This window comes from Ammospiza nelsoni, chromosome Z (assembly GCF_027579445.1).
Source record: "Ammospiza nelsoni isolate bAmmNel1 chromosome Z, bAmmNel1.pri, whole genome shotgun sequence".
In the NCBI taxonomy this organism is placed as follows: Eukaryota; Metazoa; Chordata; class Aves; order Passeriformes; family Passerellidae; genus Ammospiza; species Ammospiza nelsoni.
Genome location: NC_080669.1, coordinates 87,058,832 through 87,079,317, shown reverse-complemented (window position 1 = coordinate 87,079,317; position 20,486 = coordinate 87,058,832). Strand labels below are relative to the sequence as shown.

The window sequence follows — 20,486 nt, the reverse complement described above, 5'->3', positions numbered from 1 at the left end:
AAACTGGTTTCACTTGGCTCCAGTTTCATTTTTGTTTGCATTTTTCTCAGATGAGAAGGGAACAAGATGTCATGTTCACTCCTGAAAACAAAAATGAAATTATTCACACTTCTTTCATGCCTTTCTGTCACCAGGGGTAGAGACCACCCCAACTGCTAGATTGAGCCCACATCATCTGGACAGACACGGCATCTTGGAAGTGCAGAAAGTCCACCTGTCAAAATGGTGGTGATCAAGATTTAAAACCATCTTTGAACAGCTGAGATGAAGCGCATAGTTTGAGTCTTACACGTATGCATCTTTACAAACATACAGCGAATGCCAGAAGACAAGCACAGCCAACCAAAACAATGCTGTGAGGGGAGAGATGTTTGTGATGAGGCTCAGAGTCTCTGGCTGCTGGGAACAGCATTATGAAACCCTCATGTGAGTTGCCTAGACGGGCACAATGCTCTTTGTCACCACCTTGGTCCCAAGGTACAATCACTGCTGACAACCCTTCCTTTGGGCCTGGACACCACATCTGCTGGAGAAGATTTCCTTTGGTCCACTAGAGCATAATTAGACTCACTATAAAGCAACATGGTAGCACTGACTTTCACAATGATGGTTGTAAAACACCAGCACAGGCTGCTCAGAGAGTTGGTGGATGCCCTATCCCCAGAAACACTCAAAGCCAGGTTGGCCAGGGCTCTGAGCAACTGTGGTCTAGAGCAAGATGTCCCTAACCATGGCAGGGGATGGGACTGGATGAGCTTTAAAGGTCCCTTTGAACCTGAACTATTGCTTTAGTGTGATTCTGTGTCTTTACATCCAAAATTCCCTCTCACAAGCATATGGATGAATGACCAACTCATCCCACCCCATTCACAGGCCCACCAGCCTGCAGACTGTGCTGCAGGAGCAGAGAGAGCACTGCTGGGCTGAGGGGACATGGCACAACACCCCCTGGGATGGCCTCACAAGCACTGAAAAGCAAACCTCACTGCTGCTGAAGCCCAGGGACAGCCCTCACACTCAGCAATGCTTGGCTGCACGGGCTGCCTGAGTCAGCTATTTTCTACCAAGCTTCATGGAAATGAATCTTCAGGAGGAATTTAAGGAGCTGTTTTGCAACAGCAGCTTGGGAAAGATATCCCAAGTGCAGATGGCATGTGAGATAGCTCTGAAACAGCTCTTTTAATGCTTTGCTGGATCTCCCACAAATCATGAGGGATGTCAAGACAGAGGCCCTTGCTGCATAGAGCAGGCAACCAGCTAGGAAGGCACCTCCTGGACTTCAAGGCTGACTGCTGTGGCTGGTGTAGAAATCAGTGCTGTGATTTCATGTAGAAATTGCTTGGAACTTACTCTCTTCAAAAACTACATTACTTGGAATTACGTTGTTGGATTCTCAGCATAAACAAGATTGCAAAAATTACATAAAAGCCATCGGAAAACACAGTGACAAGGAACTGCGTCCAGTTTAGACAAAACAGTTTAAATTAAGACACGACCACAGTACACAATGTTTCCCAAACACAAACGGATCCTGGACTACTGGTAAGAATGTGGCTTGAATGAATATGGAATCATCTTTTACTACTTTGCAATAAAAGAGCTTATACTTCAGACTCCAGGCTGCCTCCTTTAAAAATACACCCAGGCTGATCAGTTAACCCGAGATCTGATAATCCTCCAAGAGATATAAACTTTAAACCCACGCCAAGATGCACAGACACAGCCTACCACCATCCTCTGTGGTCTGTCCCCCAAGACACATCCTAAATAGTACAATGAGCCCCCACCTGCTGCCTTTGTGTTCAGCTGTCTTCCTTTAGACCCCTCTGCCTCTTTGACCTGCAGCAAGGAGACATCCTAGGGTTTTTTTTTTCCATATCCTATTTATACCAGTGCTTTCTAGTGAAGAAATTTATGTCTTTCCTGTAAGAGCTAAGGCAAGATTTGACAGGATCTTCTAACAGCTGTCCAGACATATTAGATGACCCAAAGTCAATGGCAAGCAATTACTTCCGCCACAGGGATCCAGTAAAACATCAACCCAAGCTGCAGAGATGCTTCAGACTTAGGTGTGCCAGAATCCTTTATCAAACACATTAAAATAAATTCTTTAAACAAGATGCAGCAGCCTATAGCATTTAATGTAGAGATCTGGGAGCCAGGATTGATCCAGAAATTGATTTATTGCAACCCAGTGACAATCCTAAGCTGTTTCCTGAATGTTTGCTTAACTCTGTCCCACTGTCAAAAGAGGAATTCATAGAATTACAGATGGTTTGAGATGGAAGGGGCCTTTTACAGGTCATTTAGCCAACCCCCTCTGCAATGAGCAGGGTCACCTTCACCAAGAGAGCTCTCTGCTCCTGACCCCACTCCTGCGTCCCCTCTCATGCTACCCCTAACACTCCCACAGAATTGCTAAGCTGTGCCAGGGTCTGATTCACTCCCAAAGCTTAATTTCTCTTGGATGAGTTTTCACTTGTCAGTTTGGACGGGAACACACTGCCTGGGGGCAGGCACAGATCTGGGCCACCTTCTGCAGCTCTGCTGTCACGTAGCTGCTGGCCCTTGCTGCCTGGGGACCTGCACCCCCAGCTTTAACCAGGAAATCAGGAAGATCCATAGCATCTGCACAATGCTGGGAATGGCTGGAGCAATGTTAGTTTAAATGAAAGAAAGAGGCCTGTTGTCCACTCGTGCCCTGGAGGCTGTCACGCTAAATAAAGACATTATCAGAGAAAGAGCAGAGACCCAGCGCCTTCATGCCTGTCAATGACCCCGACACCTTCTGAATCAATCTAAGGGCTCTCTTTCCCACAGATGGTCCCTTGGAGACAGACTGCTGTGGCTGTGGTAGGAATAAATGGAAACAAAACAGTTAACAAATAACCAAAAATAGAGCACAGTTACTTTTTTTTTTTTTTTTTAATATGGAGATGAAAAATCCCTGGGTGATTTATGTGCCAGCACAGATATTAGCTGCATATAATAGATGCAATATTTTTAATACTAATATTTTGGGCTGAGACAAGAGCTGGAATGGAAAGTATTTCCAGTGCCTTGCCTTCTTTATTTTGCAAACATCAGTTGCTAACTGGGGTCAGACAGAAATATTGTTTCTGCAACAAGAGCCCAAACAACTTAAGCTGGCAACTTCTTCACACACTAACCATGCCAGGAGGCCCTGCAGAGCTTCATCTTGTTTCTCCCTCCCAGGTCCCCGGGGCCAATGTCCCCAGCTTGGGCTTGCAGGGAGAAGGAGTGGGTGGAAGATGCCCTTCTGCTGAGAGGGTGGCTCCTTGCCACGGCCAAAAACTGGAAGTCACCACCCAAACCATGTGGCCACACCACTGAAGTGCTGCTGGGCTTCTTCAAACGGGCCAGGTTTCATTGAATGGCACTGTATGAGACAGTGTGTGCCATAAATCCTTTCATTTATACCCACTGAAAGTACCAACCTGTGCTGGCCCTTGTCTCTGAGCTCAGTTGCCAGACACTTTGGGGAGCAATCTGGCAGCACGAAGCCCTGGGTGCTCACTCCAAGACGGTGGCATATTTATACTTGAGGATAGAAAGAAACAAGTTATTTCACCTCTATTCACTCCAGCAACCAACTGCTGGCAACACCTCCACGAGCTCACGCTGGAAAACAAGGTGTAGATGGATAAATCCATTTCCAGTGCCGAGGAGCCTGCCGGAAACACTCCACCAAAGAGAAAGCCATTTCAAGAACAGATCGGTTTCCTAGTGCAGAGGAACCTGCCGCTCTATTTCCTTCCCTCAATTCTGGCTGGCTGAAATAGCAGCACGTAGCCAGCCGTGTTTTGCACTGTGTGACACTGAGAGAAGCCCTGCAGGGCAGGCTCACGGGTGCCAGGGCTCACTCACAGCAGGATCTGGTGGCCAAAGGCTCACTGCAAGGTCTGTGGTGGGGGAAGGTCCAGCTACAGACTTCTTCCACCTTTCCACCTCGGTTTCCTCACAGCCAAAGGGGAGATGCTGAGAGCAGTCCTCTGCCAAAAGGCACCCTGAGGTTGGTGAAACACTGATGAGGTGTTTCATTGTCCATCTGTCTGGCTCTTGCATTCTTTCTCTGTGACCCATCCTACACCCCAATGCCTGCCCACACAATGAAGGCTTTCCTCACATGTTGGGTAAAAATAAATAAATCACACCACCAGCTACCAAAGCAACACCAATACAAGCAATACCAAAGACATGGACCTGCTGGATTGTACAGGACTGAGTCCAGAAGAGGCCACCAAGATGCTCTGAGGTCTGGAGACAGGCTGGGGAAACTGGGGATGTTCACCTGGAGAAAAGAGGCTCCAGGGAGACCTCACTGCTGCCTTCCAGTACTTAGTGCTTTACACTGATATTGTTGTACTTTTTACACAGGCAGATAGGGATAGGACAAGGGGGGATGGTTTCAGACTTAAAAAGGGAAGATTTAGATCAGATGGTAGGAAGAAATTCCTCCTGTGAGAGTTGGGAGGCCATGGCACAGGTTTCCCAGAGCAGCTCTGGCTGTCCCTGGATTCCTGGAAGTGTCCAAGGCCAGGTTGGATGGGGCTTGGAGCAACCTGGGATAGTGGAAAGCATCCCTGTCCATGGCAGGGGAGTGGAACAGGATGATCTTTAAAGTTCCCCGCAAACCAAGCTATTCTAGGATTCTGTGAAGATGACCAAGGTGTCCCAGAAGGAGAATCAAAAATTGCTCAGAGTGTTCTGGAGCATCTCTTCTATGAGGAAAGGCTTAGAAAGTAGGGGGCTCAGCCTGGGCAAGGCTCTGTAGACACTTTATTGCAGCCATTCAATACTTACAAGGGAAAGAAACCTTATAATCATCAAGTCCAACCACTAAGAAGGGAGAGCACAGCTGGGAAGCAGCATTGCTTGCTCCTCTCACCCTCTTCCTGGTGTGCCCTGCTGGTCACCAAGCCAGGAGACCTTGTGTCACCCATCACACCTCTCTCTCCTCTTGCTCTTATGGCCCTTCTGTCCAGCTCCAGCACACCAACAGCGCATCTAAGTGCAAGTTAAGAACTCTGCTGATGCAGGATGGCATGGCAAGCACAAGATAAGGGGAGTGATGTCCCAGCTGGAAGGCACAGCCAGCGGCACATGCGGACAAAATGCCCGCCCCGCTCGCACGCTGCAATTCATCAGGCCAGCTGAGCCCTGCCAGGAACAAACTGCTGGGCTGGTATTGTCCTCTGGGGCCCTGAGAACTAATTTAGTGCAATAACTCCCAGTGACACTGCAGAAAACCAAACCAAAATGATGATCTGTCTCTAACCTGCCTTCTGCCAGCCCCTTGGCTGTGGCGCTGCCACCGCCAGCTCTGCTCGGGCAGGCAGGGCAAGCACCCACAGCTGGGATTGCCATGACTATGAACACTTGTTTCCTTGAGGAGACTTATCACAAAGGACCAGCACTGCAACAAGGAGCTCTTCATCTTGCTCTTGAGGATGCTCAGCTTCAGCTGGTACAGCTTTCTTAGTCATGTGGTTTAGTTTTAGGTGGCTCTGTGAGAAGCCGGGGTTGGACTTGATGATCCTTATGGGATCCCTCTATTTTGACAGTCTATGATTAAGACAAGGGGGAATGGTTTTAAATCAAAGGAGAAGATATTTAAATTAGGTATTAGGAAGAAATGATTGACTGTGAGGGTGGGCAGGCCCTGGCCCAGGGTGCCCAGAGCAGCTGTGGCTGCCCCTGGATCCCTGGCAGTGCCCCAGGCCAGGCTGGATGGGGCATGGAACAGCCTGGAACAGTGGGAAGTGTCCCTGCCCATGGCATGGGGTTGGAACAAGGTGATTTTCAAGGTTCCTTCCCACCCAAACTATTCCGTGATTCCTTATGGAGATACACCCTTTATTGCACTTGCTCCTGAAAACATCACCTGTTCCTTCATCATTGGTTCAAATTTTCTAAGTATTAGACAGAACTGCACCTCTTATTTTAACATCTCTGCTTAGGTGCTTTCAGCTGCTTAGAAGAGTTTCTTGCATCATTACATTCTGAACACTATGGTCTATCTAAATACTAGTATTCCTATTTTCCATTGCAGACAATATCCCACCAGACTCACTTTTGTGCTTGGAAAAAAAAAAAAAAATCACTCCTGCATTTGCTTCTCTTGGAGAAGAGTCAGCTTTTCACAGGTACCACTATGCTGGCTCCACTCCCCCAGAGCCTGCTCAGCAGGGATGGCTGTGACACCCCTGTCGGGGTTGGGGTGCTCCCTCTGCACCCCCAAGTCCCCTCCAGTAAGCCTCATCAGCTCCCAGGAGGGAATGGAGAAGACAGGAGCATAAGGATGAGGATAAACCCCTGACTTCCAGATGCTGCTTCAAGGGTTCAGACCCACGTGCTGTTCAACCTAATTAATTTGATTTGGAAATCCTACTGAGAAGGAAAGGAGTGTTTCAACTTCTTCAATTCCTTCCTTTCCTCTCTGTTTCTTCTGTTCCAACAGAAGTTCAGCAATGCGCTGCAAATCATTTAGCTCAGTGCTAATTTTCAGTTCATCTCAAGCATTTAATTTTGTTCCAGCTAGAAATGGCCCTTTGGCCCTAAAATAACGTCTTGATATTGTTGTTTTTAATAAACATCCTCTCCTCTCACTGCAAAGCCCTCAGCAAATGGCCCTGAAAGAACAAAAGACATTTCTGTATTGTTTTAAGTTCTCTTCCTTTCTGAAAAACCTCAATTAAGACGGTGAAAAAGCTACTATACTCTGTAATTATGAACTCATTTCTATTCACTTGCTCAGCAGGAGAGCTTTGTCCTGTTGACCTCTGGGAATGGGTTTCTAATTCTCTTCCAAAATTTCACAGCCTTAAAACCGACACATTCATGCCAGCTGTAAAACACGTTCACCTTCACCCAGTATAACTTGAAATCTTCAAACCTGGGGTGAGAGCTGCTCCTGGGACTATTTTTATTTTGTGAGAGGGGCCTTAGTGCTGGCCATGAATGGACTGGCTCTGGAAGTAGTGCAACCCCTTCAAGACAGCCTGAAAGCTGCATGAATATGGGCTGTCAGATGATTGTAAGGAGTTTTCAAACAAATACCTTGCATGTCACACTCCTGGGTGATGGCTGGGATACTCTTTATCTTTCCTGTACAAGAACTACCTGGCCTGAAGATGATGCATCCCAACCTCTTGACTTGCCAATGGGATGCTTGTGGGAAGAAGAGTGGAGACTTATTTTGGTTAAGTTCCATTGGGAAAAAAAATCTTGTGAGACAAAATGCTGGGACAGCTTGATTATGTGTATCTTTAAACTCTCAGTGCAAGATTAAGGAAGGGAAACCACAGGGAAAGACATTTTTTTATGAGAGGAATCAGCAGAAAAGAAGATGATGCCTGAGAACACAGAATTAAGTAAAAATTAATCCAGAGGAGCAGATTTTCACATAAAACGAATTAGTAATGTCCTTCAAACACAAGCTAGAAAAATAGCTTTAAACTAAGTCCTTTACATAGGACTATAAATCACACTGCCTTAGAACCAGTTACCAATCCTCCCATGACTTCATGTGTCCATAACACACCTCAGAACATACATTTATTTCATCTTTAAACTTAGGACCAAATCTAAGGGAACACATAAACATTCACAACACAGCTGAGGCACAGCTCATCAACCTATTTCCCAAAATCCCACTCAACTCCAAAGGCTTGGGTCAGCTCATGTTTTGCCTGAAATGTCCAAGAAGCACCCCAGCCCTGATGGCCACTCCAGGGGTCTCCTCAGACCTTAGGACACACCAGATGAATCACCTGGACATCCACCCACCAGCTCTCTGCCAGAAGAAAGAAGATGCTATCTCTTCTGGAAGAAGGTGCAAGTTGACAACTGATGTGACAGTGAGCTAGGGGATGTAGGCTTAAGGGGCTCAGGGCTAAACCTTTCCACCTGTGAGGACAACAGCTCTGCTGACACCTGTTTATGAGAAAAACAAGGGCAAGAAAAGGCTACTCCACACCTCACAAGGTGCTGAGAGACCAGTGACTGCTGTGGAATCCTGCTCTTCAGCAGCACCAAGCCAGTTTGGCTGGTAGACCTCAGAAGTGTCAGTGTTATACCTCTCCTATCTTACCTGCCTTGTTTTAATTCACTGTATGATTTTTGACTGATGTGTTGAGTTATATTTGGTCACAAAGAGGTAAGAAAAAGAACAAGGGTGCAGGTATTTACTTCACCATATAACTTAGGGCTTGGGTTGGAAGGGACCTTACAGATCAACCCATTCCACCCCCTGCCATGGGCAGGGACACCTTCCACTACCCCAGCGTGCTCCCAGCCCCATCCAACCTGGCCATGGACGTTTCCAGGGATCCAGGGGCAGCCACAGCTGCTCTGGCAGCCTTTGCCAGGGTCTCACCACCCTCAATGGGAACAATTCCATCCCAATAGCCCATCCAACCCTGCCCTCTGCCAGTGTGAACTCATTCCTCTTTGTCCTACCCCTACATGGCCTTCTAATCAAAGTCTCATTCCCAACTGAGACTGGGATGCCCAGCCTCAAGTATCTGTTCTTGCTGAAGAAAGCCCAGAAAAAATCCTTGTCCCAGGACTCCCTCCAGAGTGAGGTGTTTTGGCTCAACTCCTCCCACATCTCTTTGTTTTTCTGACTTCCTTGGTTCTGGTCAACATAGGAAGGCAAAATAAAGCAAGGAAATATGTTCTCTATAAGATGAACAGGCCAACTTTTCTTATGTGGGGGAGAAGCATCCTTCAAAGTTCATTGAACACATCCCCTCTGAGCATAATAGGAAGCTGGGCCTCCAGTTCATATCTGGTGAACGTGGACACACAAGGTAGGATCCAGCTGGCAGTGACACTGGAGATGCCTCACAGCATCTTGTTTGGCTTCCAGCCACTTTGGAGATGGTATCATAAGGTCTGGAGTCTGACAGCTCCTTGCATGGAGTTTGAGACAAGCTAGGACACCTGAAATAGCACTGTGATCATGGAGGAGAAGCCCAGCAGGCTCTGATAAAGGTGAACACTGAACGAGGTCTCCCATGTTCCCTGCCAAGCCTTGGATTCAAGAGTGGATGCCCTTCTAACCTTCTCCACAGTGGTAGAGCCACCATGAGCTCCTGTTCACTCCAAAATGCTCACAAAAGTTACAGAATCACACAGTGGTTTGGAAGTGGGTTGGAAAGTGCTTTTCAAGACCGCAGTTTTCCACCCCTGCCATGGGCAGGGACACCTTCCACCCGACCAAGCTGTTCCAAACCTTCACACTTGAGAAGAGCCATCAGTGACAACAACTCACTGACCTCCAGACCAGCCCCTGATACCACACAGTAAAAAGGTACCTAGAAAATACTGAGTTTTCATAAAAACCACCTCCACCATAGCTTCAATCACAGCCAAACACTAAAGTCCTGGATTTTTTTTTTTCTGGAGCAATTATTTTGCTTTTGGTGAAGCAACATCATAAGACCCTGAGCCTATTCAACAGGTCATACATTTCTATCAAGGTTTCATAACAGTAACATGCTTTGCTGATGGTACATAAAATCTGTCAAGCAGTGGCAGAGATGGATAAAAACAACCTGCAAAAGCCTCCTGATGCCAAAAAGTCTATTGGCAGCTTGGCTATTTGGATTAAATTTAGTCTGCAGAACAGGGGTCACTTCAGTCACCAAGACTGTGAAGAAAAAAAGGGTATTAAAGGTCTTGTGGTTTAGAGTTTTTATGTAATGACAAAGCCGTTCAATAGAGAGGTGGCAACCCTGCAGCTGGGAAATGCAACCGGCTTGCTCCTGCCACTGCGTCCTGGCATTAGAAAAAAAGGAACAATGAAAGGAAAGGATAAAATTTGCTTAGATGGGTATCTTTTAACCGTTCTGCATGGGTATTTAGCTAGACACACAAGGAAGACAGAGCAGATATGGAGAACAGCAATGGACACACATCCCCTGATGTCCTGCTCATGAGCACCACGTCCTGCCAAAATCACAGAGGTTTATCTTTCTCTTGCCACTGGTGTCGAGCCTGAAGAGCTCTATGACTTTTAGAGCAGTGCTTTGTCCTTGCACACACATAAAATGCAGAATCCTTTTGGCTGTTGCCAGCACCAGGAAAGGAGGTGTGAGCACAGCACCCCTTCTGTGGTGTGCTCTGACAGCAGGACGGTGGCCACACCACCTGCCCTCGGGGGTGAAGCATGGCTGGACATATTTTCACTGATGCCCCCAACACATCAGGCCTCAGTGCTGCCAACACACCAGAAATGAGAACAGCTATGTAGAGAACCTCTACTCAGCCTGCCACAGCTTGAGACATGGGTGACAGGCAAAACAAATTCCCCAGTGGATGCTGAATACCAGCTGCTCCACCTCACTGCTCCTGGTGTTTCACATGGACCACTCGGATGATGGGAGGACCCCACACATGCAGCTCTGGGGATGGTGCTGGGGCAGGTGACTTGCTCTTAGATAAGTTGACCCAGGACTGATGCTAGATATAAATTTGGCTGAACTTCAGATGGCTTTTGCAGAGCTGTTGAATCATCTGTGCCCTGTAGGTACCAGAGCTCAGATTACTGCACGGGAATATCACAGAATCCTAGAATGGGTTCAGTTGGAAGAGACCTTAAAGCTCATCTTGCTCCATCCCCTGCCATGGGCAGGGACACCTCCCACTGTCCCAGGCTGCTCCCAGCCCCATCCAGCCTGGCCTGGGGCACTGCCAGGGATCCAGGGGCAGCCACAGCTGCTCTGGGCACCCTGGGCCAGGGCCTGTCCACTGTCACAGTCAAGAATTCCTTCTCAATACCTAATCTAATCCTGCCCTCTGGCAGTTTAAAGCCACTGCCCTTTGTCATGCTGTGTCCTGCTCACTAAGCCATGGTTAAAAGCAGCAAAAGGTGTTGATGGAGCCAAAGAACCTCCAGACCTCACCTCCAAGTGTTCCCTCCTGACAAGAAGCTGCAGTGCTGCCCAGCAGCTCCACGCGTGGCGGAGTCACACCAGCTGCATGTCCATTTGGTGTCAGGAGGTGGCTTTTTGATAATTTGAGGATTATTCCTTTAATGGTGAGCCCAGTGCAGGCTCTATTCTCAACAACCTCCTCCCCAGGAGTGGGGTCTCTGTGCTGGGACCCCTGGCAGAGCCTTCTCCTCAGCTTCTGGAGGGAAGGGCTGAGGGCAGGGTGATGCCACCACATCTGGGCAGTGTGGCTGTGCAGGTCAAAAGGGCTCCTGCTTGACCCTTCCTGATACCATCTCTGCCCTGCTCCCTCACCACCTTACCTAGAGGGCAGCTGCTGGGCTAACCAGATCCAAATGACAACAGGTCCTAGTCAACAGCCTCATGAGAGGGCATGGGAGTAACTACAAACAGAGGGAGGAATGACTTTGTGCTGCTGCACCTCCCTCCAGTTCCCTCCATCTCTTACTCTCTTGCTGTCAATCTGACCTTCCTCTGACTTCCAGTCTTGGTGAAATGGCCAGTTTTATCCACTTGCTGGTCACAGCAGCATGTTTCTTCAGCAGGAACTGCCCTTCTACCCCTGCATCTTTTACCCTTGACAGCATCTGCAGCCCCCAGCCTCTGCCAGGCAAGGCTGAACCAGCTGACACGTGTGAAGCAGCATTTCCTTCTCTGAGCTCTCAAGTTTATTTATCCTTCACTTCCCTGGGTGACTCTGGATCCTCTCATCAACGAACAGAAGGGAAAAAAAAAAAGGCGGAAAACTTTTGCTTTCCATTGTATCTCATCTTAAATCCCCCTTGCTGATGGCTCCATCTCACTCTGGCACCACATGGTCCTGCAACTCCCGAGCCTGTATCGTGCCCCTGAATGAGGAGACCTTGCCCTTGGAGGAGCAATCTGGGCCAAGCTGATTCCTGGGGTGCTTTACGACAGGGTGAAGCAGCAGAGTGCCTTTATGGTGTTTTGAAAGGAAATTGTACAGGAACAATGTCCTGAGCAGCGCGGCTATTGAAAACCCTTCACAAAAGGAGTTTGTCACAAGAGGAAAAGCAGCTTAATCAGTCGAACTAATCACTGTAGGTAGTTGAGTGTCCCCGAGGATCTGTAAAATTAAATATAATGGGAAAAGAAATATATCACAGCTTGCCTACGCTCCTCAGTGGAGCCGCCAGCGGATATGGGACGCTCCCTGCCTGGCCCTGAGCCCACCATGACCATCCTCAGGGCTGTCCCTAGGCAGAACCACCTCCGTGAAGACCCACTTGGCTGGGCTGGGAGGAGCCCCAGGAGGTTTCTCAGCAGTGCAGACCCTGGTGGGGAGCTGGGACAGGGATGCCCACTGGGTGTGCTCACCCCAGATAACCCGCGCGCGGCGTGGGCGGCAGCAGGAGGGTCACAGCGCTTACACAACCCTCCTGCCTCAGGAAGAGGAAACCGTCCCTGACAGCCACCCGGGGCTCTCCAGGGAAGAAGGATATTTCTGCCTCCCTCAGCTCTGAATCTAATTAAGTCCAGAAAACACATACGCACAGAAAAAAAATAATCCAGACTGTTTTTTCCTGATCATTTAAGTGCAAAGCCGAGTTAATGCAAGAAAGTAAATAAAGTCAGACAATGCTAGAGAAAACCTGGGGACATTTCTGCAATTCTTGAAATCTTTAAGTATTTGGGACATGCTAAAAGGACATGGGGAGAGCTCCTCAGCCTTTTTGCTCCCAACCCTTCCCTCCATGTACAAGCCACGAGGAGCTGTGCGGCCTTCTGTTGCAGCTCCCCACACAGGGGTTTTATGTAGGATGGATTCCCCAGGTGCAGAAACACCCCTCTTAAAATCTCCTCCAACAGGAGAAGGAGGAGATGACACAAAGCTCAGCCACAGCTGAAGGTGGTGGTCCTTTACCTGAGGCTGGCTGTGATCCCCAACAATCCTGGCTGGGACACGCAGGGCAGCCCCTCGTGGCTTTGGTCACTCAAAGCCTGAAGATACATCAGCTGCACAGAAGAAGCACAAGAGATTCCCACTTTTTCTACTGAAAAAAGGAGTTCAGGGGCCTTTTGAGAAGAGGGTATTGATTAACTCTTGGGCTTTTACTCCATTCTCTCTAGGACATGGGGTTGTTCTTCTCTCTGCCATCCATTCCTGTTCTTGGCCCCAGACAAGGAGAACCAAAAGAGCCATGAGTTACCAGCCAGCATCTCTGCACACCCAAGGATTTGCTTTTGCTAAGCTACTCAGCCTGATCTGACTTTTGAATCCAACAAGATGTTGGATCAAAGTGATTTCAATGGTGCAAACTTTTTAAGACTTCCTCAAAAACCCTTTCCTGATTATTAGGAAAACTGTTCCCTTCCTCAAGTGACACAAAACCACTTCAGTACTGTTAACCAGAAGACCAAGAAGCAGGTACAACCCCACTTGTCCTATTGCAATTCCATATATTTCAACTCCATATATTCCCTGTAAAGCCTATCTGAACATGCAATGTTCTTTATCATTCCTACAAGTCTGGGGCAAGCCACTGTCCATGTACTTCCATGCACTTCCAGGCCAAAGAATTTGGCTAGCTGGACATTACATCCCAAACACATCACATCAGGAGGCCGAGGGAATTGGAGGAACCTTGGGCAACACAAAGTCAGCTTGTAATGTTTAAAAAATAGGGGGTTTGGGAACTTTTTGAAAAACAAGGGGCCAAACTCAGAGACGACTTGAGAAATGATTCTGTGGTGCCCCACATTCCACAGTATCTTTCTTCTTGCAGTAGAGGTTGTGACACCACCCAGAAAAATTCTGTCCTTCCCTAGAGGTAGCTGCCCATGGAAGGTCAAACTAAGACTGCAATTCCATATATTTCAGCTGCATCTATTCCCTGTAAAGCCTATCTGAACATGCAATGTTCTTTATCATTCCTACAAGGCTGGGACAAGCCAGGGTCCATGTATTTCCATGCATTTCCAGGCCAAAGAATTTGCCCAGCTTTACCCTCCATCCCAAACACATCACACCAGGAGGCCGAGGGAATTGGAGGAACCTTGGGCAACACAAAGTCAGCCTGTAATGCTTAAAAAATAGGGGTTTGGGAACTTTTTGAAAAACAAGGGGCCAAACTCAGAGCCCACCTGCCCAAGGAGATCACATCCCACACAATTTGTGCTGTGTTAGCAGGGAGGCACTGGGTTGGGAGAGGTTTGAGGAGAGGACTTGAGAAATGTGGGCTCTGTTGTGCCCCAGATTCCACAGTATCTTTCTTCTTGCAGCAGAGGTCGTGCCACCACCCAGAAAAACTCCATCCTTCCCTAGAGGTGGTAGCCCTTGGAAGGTCAAACTAAGCAGACTTTGGTGCCTTTGGGCATGGTATGAAAACACCTGTCTGTGCTGCTCTCCTTCCATGACCCCAGCAAGCAGAGATGGCCCTCCACCACCCTCATCAAGAGGTGGCAGTCACAGCTCCTGGCTCTACGCCAACAGAGAGGACACTGTCTGCAAGATTTCTGCCAGGAGAGGTGGGGAGTGACACCTCTACAGTTCCGATCACAAGCTCTTTGCAGGAAGGGTCCCAGCACCTCCTGTAGCTTTTACAGCACTGTGTGCAACCAAACCCTCCAGCAGATGTGGCTCTGATGTTGATTGCTGTGATAGAAAATGTGCCCAGTTTTTTTAATGACATCTAATTCACTCTTCATGCCTTTCCTATGCAACAAATAAAGCATGCATGCATGGAAAATCATAGGATCCCAAAATGATCTGGCTTGGAAGGGACCTTGAAGACCATTCAGATCCAGAAGCAGGGACATCTTCTACTAGGCCAGGTTACTCAGAGCCTCATCCAACCTGGCCTTGAACACTTTGAAGGATAAGGCACCCACAAAAATGGAAAAAAAATGGTTGGGGAACATAAAAACACAGCACATTGCACAAGGAGAGAGCTGTGGGTCACTCCCTTGGGGTAGCTTCTCCTGAAGGGAGCCAAAGGTGTGTGGCAGAGACCTCAGGGTAGGTGAGCTGTGCTCCTCCACACCACGGGACAGCATTTCCCGAGGAAAGGTGACGGGAAGGAAGCAGGGATAGGTGCTATTTATAGCAGGGCCGGACACCAGGGTTGTTCTGCATGTGAAACAAAAGGTGCTGCACCAGCCCAACGCTGTCCCCATCTCAATGTCACTGCCAGGGAGGCCAGAGTAGCCCACACACGCTCTGGGAGGGAATCAGTGCCATTTGCAAGACCAGCTGGGATAAAAAGGACAGATTTCTGGGTACCAATCTGCTTTACTGGCTTTTTTTTTGTAATAGCTGTGCTATATAAAGCTCCAACCAACCCAAAGGTCACCTACAGCCAGGCAAGGTCAGCTGGACCTGTGCATGGAGCAGAGGTCACACTGGGGGCTGACCCAGGCTGGATGGCCACTTGTGAGGGTGACTCCTGCAGGAGGATGCCCAGCATGGTCACCAGGGATTTGTCAGCCTTGGATGAGGCAGGAAGAACCCCTGCACCCCATTCAGGCATCACCTGTGGGGCGCAGGGTGCTGCTCCAGGACCCACCAGCTCCAGGAGAAGAGGAAAGGCTGCCCCATGGAAACCAGACCCAGTGTGCCCAGGACTTTGGGGCCACACCCAGCAGGACAACCTCCTGTCTTCTTGCAAATCCACGGCATGCCTGCCCCACTTCCATCTCTGGCTGCTGCCAATTCCTCTCTAGGAAACCAGACCTTCCTCCCTTGGGTCCAGGCATCCAGAGCTGCTTCCCAGCCCCTTCCCACCCCATGCATCACCACATGGCCCTGCTAGGCTTCCTCTAAGCCTCACTGACTCTGATGTTCCATCCATACTCTTGCAATTTTGACTCTCTCCATATCCAGATGAGGTTTTAAACAAAAATCCCATTACTCCTGACTGTTTTGCCTAAAATAAAACCTCACCCTGAGGAATTTTTATATCACCTGTGTGGCTCCACCAGCTCTGGAATGGAGCTTTTCTGCCTCAGAGTGATGCCTGGGACATTAAGGTAATAGCACTGCAATAAAGTGTACACAGCTTTGTAGTCTGTGTTCTGATAAAATCTGTTTTTTTCCTTATTCCCTTTCCCTCCCCCCTATTCATGCCCTTCTCTTCCCCTACTTCTGCCATGCTTTCCACATAAAATAAACATTCTGAGACCTAACTCACTGCTAGAAATCAATTTTAAGGAGCAAGTGCTCTCTTGGAGCAACTCAAGTGACACAAAAAGGACTAAACCTCCCCTCCTGGTCCCAAATGCACCACAGAGACAAGGGGACACTGAAAACCTCCAGCGGCAAAACAAGTGGCATGGGGAGGGAGAGGTGAAGGAAGGGGATGGGAACCATGCCTTTTCCTTTTAAATAATTACTTTAAAAACTGCTTTTTCACTCCAGCTCCCTGTGCTCAGGCCTCTCAGCTTTTAGAAATTGAAATAAATGTGGTTTTCTGGCTAAGATTTGATAGCACTGTGGAGGACTTGGGCAGAAGTGCATACCCTCTGCTCTTTCCATTTTATTTCATTTGTGACTGCTTAGGGCTGAAATGACCCCATGTGTCCTTGGAAATGATGCTGGATCAATTGGATTTTAAGGCTTTTTTCTCTTCCCCTAGGACATTATCCCAGTGCTGTTGGCCAGGGCTGTATCTGACCCTGTGATCTTCCAACCCCAGCCCAAGGCACTTTCTTTTGCTATCTCTCCTTGCCATCTGTGCAGGAGGCAGGGATGCCCTGGAGGACTGAATGCTTCTGTCTGCTGATGGTTTATCTGAAGGGAACAGACAGAAAAAAGGAACAGAAACGCACATCTGTCTGTTCCCTCCCATCTTTCCAACTGGCAAGATTTTTGGATGAGAGGTAAGAACCAACATACAGCTCCATGGCTCATCACAGCCTTGGGCATGGGGCTTCATGGACATGGCAGAAGGCCTTTTGGCCCCGAGGGTCTCTCACAAAGCATCAAGCACTGTTTGTATGGCAGAAGAAGGCCGGAGATGGGAAGAGAACCCCCTAAAATCCACTGTGGTTCCTCAGAGGAGCTCAGCCCAGTGCCCCAGTGAAGCCCACCTATCTCAGTCCAGCAACACAGCAGACTTGGTTATAACCATGTTTTGGAGATCACAGGGCTGCAACCCAGCTGAAATACCACCTTTTCCCACCACCTCAAATAACAAGATTAGATTGGCTTTTTGAATTGTGTAAGGAGGGAGTCCTCAGAAGGAGAGGAAACAGAGTTTACTGCTGACAAGCCATTCTGCCCACAGAAGGATGTTTATAGGTTGCCTGAGAAAACTCTTTTTGGCTCTTTTTTTTAGTCCCTCAGTCAAGTTTAGGAAAATCAAACCACGCAGAGTTAACTACATGCTAACTGCTCATGATACAAGAAGTGATGGTGAGATTTGAGGACACACTCTAAGGTGTCTGCAGGACTTCACCAAAAACGCCCCCTGTGACAACTCAGGCACAGACTACAGTTCATTCCAGGGGAAAGCACTGGACACTTTTTCTCCTGTTCAATCATTTTTCAAAGTCGTGGTTTTAGAACTGCTTTATTGCCCTGGGTGAGTTGTCTCAGCTGGAGCAGAACAAGTCAGCAGAAATAAAGCTGAATGTATAACTAACTCCCTTATTACTCACTTCTTTTCACATTTAACCATAGTCACGATTCCCATCAAGGACTTTAGATTCCCTCATATAATTGAATATGCATTTTACACAATTAAATATCCAATTCACTAGATTAAATTAACTCAATGGACTGAAATCACCAATGCCACAGGAATTTGGCTGCCTGCACAGCACATCCCCTCCCTCCCACGGACACCTGAGGCTGGCTGTGACCCCCTCTGAACCAAACCACACCCACTTTCCAGGCAGCCCTGAAACTCAGCACATTTTCATTTTTAATAGAAAAAGAGGAAGCAAATCCCAAGGGCTCGAGCTTTTACAGACAAGAGATTGCCAGCTGTCTCTTTGAGTACAAGTGGGGGGATCTGGCTATGCAGGAATAAATTCAAGGGGAAGAAAAGGTGCTTAAGGCACTCCTGGAACAATGCCGGACACATCCCAAAATATTTTCAGGATGTTAGTGCTGAAATTAGAGTTTATGCATTAACACTGCTGAACAGCAGCACTGTCCAAAGACTCACTACAAGGTGGTTGAGGAAGATGTGCAACGAAGAAAAGATTTAAAAAACCCCCAAACACTGAGGAGGTTTCACCTACCTCCGGTCGTTTCTTCTCCTTCTGAACAGTTTTTTGGTGTGTGCGATTTCAGCTTCATGAGGCAACGGATGGTAACCCTGTAAAACAGAGGGAAAAGCAGCCATGAGCCCCAGGAGGCACCAGCATGGAAGGGGTGAGAGGGAGACAGGTCTGGATACCCAGCATGTGAGCCTGGTAAAAGAAACAGCTCCCCCAAACATCCCTACAACATCCCAGACCCCACAAAAGCAGGTCTGAAAATCCACAGATGTGATGCATCTCTCAGGGCTGTGGCAAGGAGCAGGGAATGAGGTTATCTGCAATTTCTGTACAGAAGAAACCACAGAGGGCAAATGGCTGGACCACATCTGTATAAATCCCATACACACGATGGACAAGGAATTCACCCACTTCTCACATGACATACTACGCCACCCAATTTCCCTGGGCTGCTGAAAAAACCAAAACCCAGCTGAAAAAATTTCTGTAAAGGAAGGTGCTCAGCATCATTTTGAGGCTACCTGGGGAAAGCAGTAGGAGCCACAGCTGGTAGGTCTGCTGGGCTGTGCCCTCACCCCTGTAGGAAGGGAACAACCACATCAGAAGCCTCACTGAGGCTGCCCACTATGAATGAGTCAGCCTGTGCCACCCCTGCAGCAGGGACAGGAGAGACCCACCTTGCAGGAAACAACTGAGGTGACAAGGATGGTAAATCATGAGCCCAAGCCCAAGATGAAGGAGGGCAGATTTAGATGAGACTAGAAGCAGAATTTTTTTACTAGTAATTAGGGAGAAAGTCTTTAATGTGAGGGTGCTGAGGCCCTGGCCCAGGGTGCCCAGAGCAGCTGTGGCTGCCCCTGGATCCCTGGCAGTGTCCAAGGCCAGGCTGGATGGGGCTGGGAGCCACCTGGGCTATCAGAAGATGTCCCTGCCCATGGCAGGGGGGTTGGAATGAGATGACCTTAAATTTCCTTCCAACCCAAAGCAATCTAGGATTCTGTGATTCCAAGACAAGGCAGAGGCAGAGCTGTGTGTTACCCCAGCTGCTGCCTTTCCAGTGCCCTCTTTCCACTGAAGGTGCCGACTCTGACGTGGTCTGTTCATCTGATAAGGGGGCTGCTCTATTTACTATCCTACTATGGGCATGATGAGGCTTTGTTAATGCTCACACAGAGCTCTGAAGTTCCTGGATGAAAGGCCCTACGTAAGTACAAAGTGTTATTTATTTTCCAGGGACCACAGAGCTGTCATAACTATAATGAATTTTATTTATGCAGTATTGTCCTTCCCCAGCTGGCAATAAAAGCCCTGTAAAAGTTGCTCCTTTTATTTCCATCACCATCTATCTCAGCCTGGAGCTCCAGCCACTGCTGGGAATCACCACGTGCAAGGGGCCAGGAGGGAGCAGCCTGGGCAAGGGCAAGGGCTGGGTGGGGATGTGCCTCATCCAGCAGCAGCTTTGTGACACTGGCATGACAACATAACACACTGACTACAGAAAAAAGTCCCTCTCTCTTTGCGTGAAGAGCCTTTGGAAACAACAGCTTATTTCAGTAGCAGTTAGTGAGATAATAGTATTTTGAGTTTCTCCAGGGGAAGATGTAATGGAGGAGAAAGGTTCCTGGGGATGATGAATTTAGGCCAGAGAAGGCACCACCAAGTTGAGGACAGACAGGGTTTATTGTGACCATCCATCCTGAGCACTGCAAAAAGCCTGGAGGAACTGCTGCTGCAGCAACCCCACAGCTCCCACGGCAGCTGGAGCCTTCCCATTCAGAGAGCTTCTCTCCTCCAGGCTTCGAGCCATAAGGAACTCACTGAGTCAAAATATAAAGCTGTTAGAAAAGGTCCAAAGGAGAGCTACAATGATGCTGAGGGGTCTGGAGGGGCCACATGAAAAAGTGTCTGAGGGCACTGTGCTTGTTCAGCCTCAAGAGGAGACTGAGGCCAGACCTCACTGGGGTCTGCAGCTCCTCCCGAGGCACAGCTCTGCTCTCTGCTCTCCGTGACAGGGACAGGACCCAGAGAGATGGCTGGAGCTGTTTCAGGAGGTTTAGGTTGGGTATCAGGGAAAGGCTCTTCCCCAGAGGGTGCTGGCACTGCCCAGGCTCCCCAGGGATGGGCACAGCCCCGAGGCTGCCAGAGCTCCAGGAGCCTTTGGACAGCGCTGCCAGGGATGCACAGGGTGGGATTGCTGGGGGTCTGTGCAGGGCAGGGGCTGGGCTGGGTGATTCTGGTGGGTGGCTTCCAACTCAGAATATCCTAGAATTCCATGATTCTGTAGTAGCTTAGAATCACAGAATCCCAGAACAGTTCAGGTTG

The 20,486-nt window shown here is 48.5% G+C and overlaps 1 protein-coding gene across 1 annotated transcript in view; it reads right to left on the bottom strand.

The window, feature by feature from the left end:
• Positions 1-20,486, bottom strand: part of CTIF (cap binding complex dependent translation initiation factor) — a 143,972-nt gene that overhangs the window by 47,921 nt on the left and 75,565 nt on the right. Inside the window, exon 8 of the mRNA XM_059492329.1 lies at positions 18,186-18,262. Coding sequence (XP_059348312.1) covers positions 18,186-18,262 — 77 coding nt within the window. The remainder of the gene's footprint in view (positions 1-18,185; positions 18,263-20,486) is intronic.